Genomic DNA, 4,894 nt, shown 5'->3' on the forward strand with positions numbered 1-4,894 from the left:
TGTTTTTAGGAGGGATTTAAAGTTCAACACCGCTTTCATACTTTGAGAGCAGCAGCGTTCAGACACGCTGCCACTCGGAGAGTCCCTTTCCCACACCCAGGCAAGGACTGGGAGCGATTTTTAACCTCCTCCTCCCTCAATTTAGGGAGCTGTGCGGTTATTGCAGCGAGAGCAGCTGAGGGACGGCGGTGGAGCTGCGAGGTGCTGAGCGCTGGGGGTGGCGGGGAGAGACCTGTCCCCTTCTCCACATGCATCTAAGGAGCCTTCGGGGGGGAGGAAAAATAAAAAACAAACAACCCCGAAACGGAATAAATACAGTGTGCAGATGGAGAGAAGGGAAATGAATGGGCAAATCCCAAGGGAGCTGGGGAGAGGACGGGCTTGTCCAAGTCCTCTCATTATCTAATGAAAAAAAAAAATAATAATAAAAAAGAAGATAAAGAGAAAAAATAGGGAAGCAAGTGATTGCTGTCAGGCTCCCCGCTGTCCCCTCCGGGGGGGCCGGGCCGGACAGTCCCGCTCCCGCCGGGGCAGCGCAGCTCCGGGCGGGCCCCGCGGCACAGCCGGGCCCGGCGCGGGGCTCCAGCGCTCCGCTCGCTCCGGAGGGTTTGGGGTGATGCTCCCCCTGCCAAGGGCGAGCTCAGACCCGAGCAGAGCAGGGGGAAAGGGCAAAGGCTGAGCGCTCCCGCCCTGAGAGCAGCAGCGTTCCCAAGGGGGCAAAGCAGCCCCGCTCCCCACCCCGGGCCGCAGCCCCCCACAAACCCCCGCAATTGTGACCACCGGGGCCACAACTTTTCCTTTTTCTTTCTTTCTTATTTTTGGGAACACGAGACGTCAGAGAAGCAGGTCCCTCCAAGAAATACCATTTCAATGATTTTAATAAGCAAAATAGGAAACAATTTTAATAACCAAAAACAGAAACCAGTCTGAATAAAACTACAATAGACCAGGTTTTTTAATATTTTTCATATCATAAGCAGGATTTGAAATTGATCCCTTCAGAACTTTACATGAAATAAAAACAATTTTTTTCCGCTGCTGCAATGTTTTGATTTCAACACAGTTGAATCAGTAAAAACCAAAGATCGTTTTCTGATGCATGACTAATATCCACAATATTTAAAACTGCAAGCACCATGCTGTTCATTACAATCTTGTTATTACTGTTAATTTATAAACTAATACAAACTTAAAATGCATCCGGCCAGCAGTGCCAGCTATCCTAAAAGGAAACTAAAAAATAAGTTTTCATTTTGGTATTTTTGTCAGTGCAACGTAAATCCTTTTACTGACCTGCAGGAGGAAAAAAAAAAGTAATAAAAACACCCATAAGACTCCAAACTACTACTACTATACAACTGCAAATAAATTTTGGCTAAAAACTTTCACTCGCTGCATAGGGAAGCAGAGAAGCAGATTACAAATCATTGCAAAAGAATACACTTAAAAGTTGCGGTATGTCTTCTTAAAAAAAAGTTTTAGATCTAAATGCTTTCCCAGCCCACTCATCAGCTGCTGCCATTGAGAAACCCAACTTCAGTGGCGATACGGAGGCTCGCTGCTATCACAACTCGACTCGTAACGAGGAGGATTTGGGCTTGTTTCCTCTCTTTATTCACCGAAAATCTAGGGGCAGTTGTTTTATCTTTTTGAAATGGAACTGGTATCTGGCCCGTCCTTCTCTTCCTGAGTGTACAATCAGAAGGGAAATTATCTGGCCAAGCCTAAGCGCTCAGGCTGGGAATTGTCCTGGAGGAAAGAGCTTCGCTGCCACTTTAAGGCATGGAGTAGGTTCTAAGTGACCGAGGAGGGTTTTTCCCTCGTAAGTTTAGGTTTGTCAATGCCATTCAGGCGTTTTTGCTTCTGCCCCAACAAACAAAAACCAAAATGAAAACTAGCAAAAAAAAAAAAAAAATACAACTTAAAAGTGCACCAGATATACAAAGTTGGTTTTTTTTTTCTAATGCAAAATGCCCATAACTTTTTTTTCTTTAAGTATCTCTTTAACACCAAACAAACCGTATAACCAGCCTGCTGAAATGTTATTTTGTTTTTTGTGTATTTTTCTCCTGTACGGTTTGTAGTAGCAGATATTTACAAGCTAACAACCATAAAAGAAAACAAGAGCAAAACCAACGAACAAAACTGCACAAGCAGTAAAAAGTTCGATAATTGTGATGCTTTTCTTATTGATGAAACAAAACAACAACAGAAATCTATGATCGATGATCAACATGCTATAGTTAAACAAGAAAATGGTACAAAATAGAAATTATTACCATACATGTCCAGCATGCAGGATTAATATTTTTAATGCAGATTTTCGTATTTTTCTATATAATCAAGCAGGCAATAAAACTGATGAGTTTTTTTTTCTTTCTTTCATTCTTTCTTTTCTTAGATTGAATGTCCCATCTGAGTCCTGTAACTTTTTTCTCAAAGCAGGCAATATATGAAGAGTTTGCATATATTGTCCTTTTTATTTATTCTCTTTTTCCAAGCAGGTAAATTGTGCATGAGATGGTGCTGTATATGTCCTCTCTCTTTCCAAGCAGGCAGTATGTTATAGATGGCTTGTTCATTGTCCTTTTTTTATTATTATTCTTTTAAAGTCCATCTCACTCTGCAAGCAAGTGATCTATAAAACGCTTCACTTGTCCTTTTCTCCTTTGCCTCTGTCTCTCTCTCTCTCTAACTCGCACACGAAAGTCAAAAAGTTGCACTTTACCTCTCCCATCCCCACCCCCAGCCTACTTTTCCCACAGCTACTCTAGAAGACTGGATGCTGCAAAAAAAAAAAAAAATCAAGTCTCTATTTTTCTCTCCTCCTTTCTCTCTAGTCAAGCAGACGGATGGATGGAGATGTCAGAGGAGGATGGGAGCAGGGGGGGAAGGTGACAGGGGTCAGGTTTGGGGGGTGGGGGGGGTTTTGTTTGTTTTTTAATTATTTTTTGTTAAGCACTCACATGAAGAACTCAGGGGAAGACGGGTTGTCACTGGTGGAGCCGGCCTCTCTGAAGCCGTTGCTGGCAAGTTTCTCACACTTGAGCTTGTAGGCGTCTCTCTCTCTGGCGAGCCGGGTCACTTCTTGCTTGAGCTGTTCCACCTGCTGAATGAGCTGCGTCTTTTCGTTCTCCAGGTGGTGTTTCTGCTGGACACGTTTGTACCTGCAGGACTGGGCATAGCCCCTGTTCTTCAAGGTCCTCCTCTTCTGCTTGAGGCGGATCACCTCGTCTTTGGTGAAGCCTCGGAGGTGCCTGTTGAGCTCCCTCACGGACATGGAGACCAGCTGGTCATCTGAGAACCGGTCCTCCACGCTGCTGGAGGGGGGATGCTGCTGGTGCGAGTTCTGGAGCTGCTGGGAGGAGCTGGAGGAGGTGGAGGGAGTGGGAGAGGCCTGGTGGTGATGATGGTGGTGATGGTGAGGGTGCCCGCTGCCGGCCAGGTCTTCGTGAGTGACTGCGGGATACTGGTGGTGGTGTTGGTGATGGTGATGATGGTGGTGGTGGTGGGCCCGGAAGCCCTCGAAGCCCTGCAGCTGCTGGGACACCTGGTGGGACCCAATGAGGGCTTCGACAGCGTCCTCTGGGGTGAGGTTCAGCGCCTCGGGGTTCATCTGCTGGTAGCTGTTGGCCATCCAGTACAGGTCCTCCAAGTGGGTCTTCTGCTCGGTGGGGCTGAAGCTGGGCGAGGAGGGCACGGAGCTGCAGGGGGTGCTGATGGGGGTGGAGGACACGGAGCCGGCCGGCTGCAGGCGGGTGCAGTGCCTGCCCGAGCGGTCGCTCCTGCCCAGGGGCTCCTTCTTCACGTCGAACTTCATCAAGTCGAAGTCGTTCACGTACTCCATGGCCAGCGGGCTAGTGGGCAGCTCGGCTCCGATGCTGAGCTCTCCGGCCATCGCTGTCTTGCGGGCACCTCTCCCGGCGGAGGGGGCTGGAGGCTTCACCCCAGCGCGCAGTCTGGCAGAGGGGCTGGCCGCGCTCTCCTATTCCAAACCAACTTTGCCTTTCAGCTCTCGCTTCCTTTGCTCTGCTCCCCCTCCTCCGCCGCCTCCTTCTCCCGGGGCTTCTGGGGCTTCTTCAGTCCGGAGCAACAAAGCCAAGGACGAGCCGTGCCCCGGGGCCGCCTGGCTGGCTCCTGGCTGGCGGTGTCAGCGATCGCCCCGCACCGCGGCTGCGGCAGCTCCCGGCTCCGAGGCGCCCGGCCGCAAGGAGAAAGGAGCGGTAGCAGGAAGGGCAAAAAGCAAAACAAAACAAAGATGCTGCCTTCGGCTCTGTGCAGGAAGAAGAAGGTCGGTGCGAACGCCCAGCCCGTGCCCCCGGCCGGGTTTTGTAAGTCCGGAGCCCCCTCCCCGCGGCAGCCGAGCCCGGAGCCTGCCGCAACTTTCCAGCCCGAGCGAGCGCCGGGGCAGCGCACGGGCTACCGGCGGCGGCGGGGCTCTGCACGGGAGTTTCGGTGGCTCTGGCAGCGCAGGCGAAGGGGAGGGAAAAAGGGGAGGAAGGAGGGGAAGGAGGAGGAAAAAAAAAAAAAAAAAAAAAAAAAAAAAGAGGAGAAGGGGGAGATGAGCACAGCCCAGGTCTCTGCTGTAGCTGCCGCCGCCAGCGCTCGTTGTGCAGCTGTGATCACAGTGCAGCCCCCCTTGGCTTCTTATACGGCCGTGCCCGCCGAGAGCGCGGCGGGGGCCGGGGCCGGCGGCGGCCGCGCCAATGGCAGCGCGGCGGCGGGGCCGGGCGGGGCCGGGCCGAGCCGTGACAGCTCCGCAGCGCCAGCTGAGCGCCCGCCGCTCCCAGCCCGCACCTCCGGGCTCTCCCCGGCTCCCCCTCCAGCGCCCGCGCCTTCCCAGTTATTTATTTATTTAGCTGTTCATTTATTTATTTATTTATTTCACTCTGCT

General features: G+C 51.2%; 1 protein-coding gene across 1 annotated transcript; it reads right to left on the reverse strand.

The window, feature by feature from the left end:
• Positions 1-860: 860 nt before the first annotated feature.
• Positions 861-4,436, reverse strand: MAFB (MAF bZIP transcription factor B). The gene has a single exon (XM_058814531.1). It carries the CDS (start codon positions 3,896-3,898, stop codon positions 2,963-2,965), a length of 936 nt encoding a protein of 311 aa, XP_058670514.1. The 5' UTR covers positions 3,899-4,436; the 3' UTR covers positions 861-2,962.
• Between the last annotated feature and the right edge of the window lie 458 nt (positions 4,437-4,894).

This window comes from Ammospiza caudacuta, chromosome 15, assembly GCF_027887145.1.
Source record: "Ammospiza caudacuta isolate bAmmCau1 chromosome 15, bAmmCau1.pri, whole genome shotgun sequence".
In the NCBI taxonomy this organism is placed as follows: Eukaryota; Metazoa; Chordata; class Aves; order Passeriformes; family Passerellidae; genus Ammospiza; species Ammospiza caudacuta.

Bases quoted from the DNA above. Each gene is read 5' to 3' on its own strand.
- MAFB (XM_058814531.1), bottom strand. From the start codon at position 3,898: ATGGCCGGAGAGCTCAGCATCGGAGCCGAGCTGCCCACTAGCCCGCTG.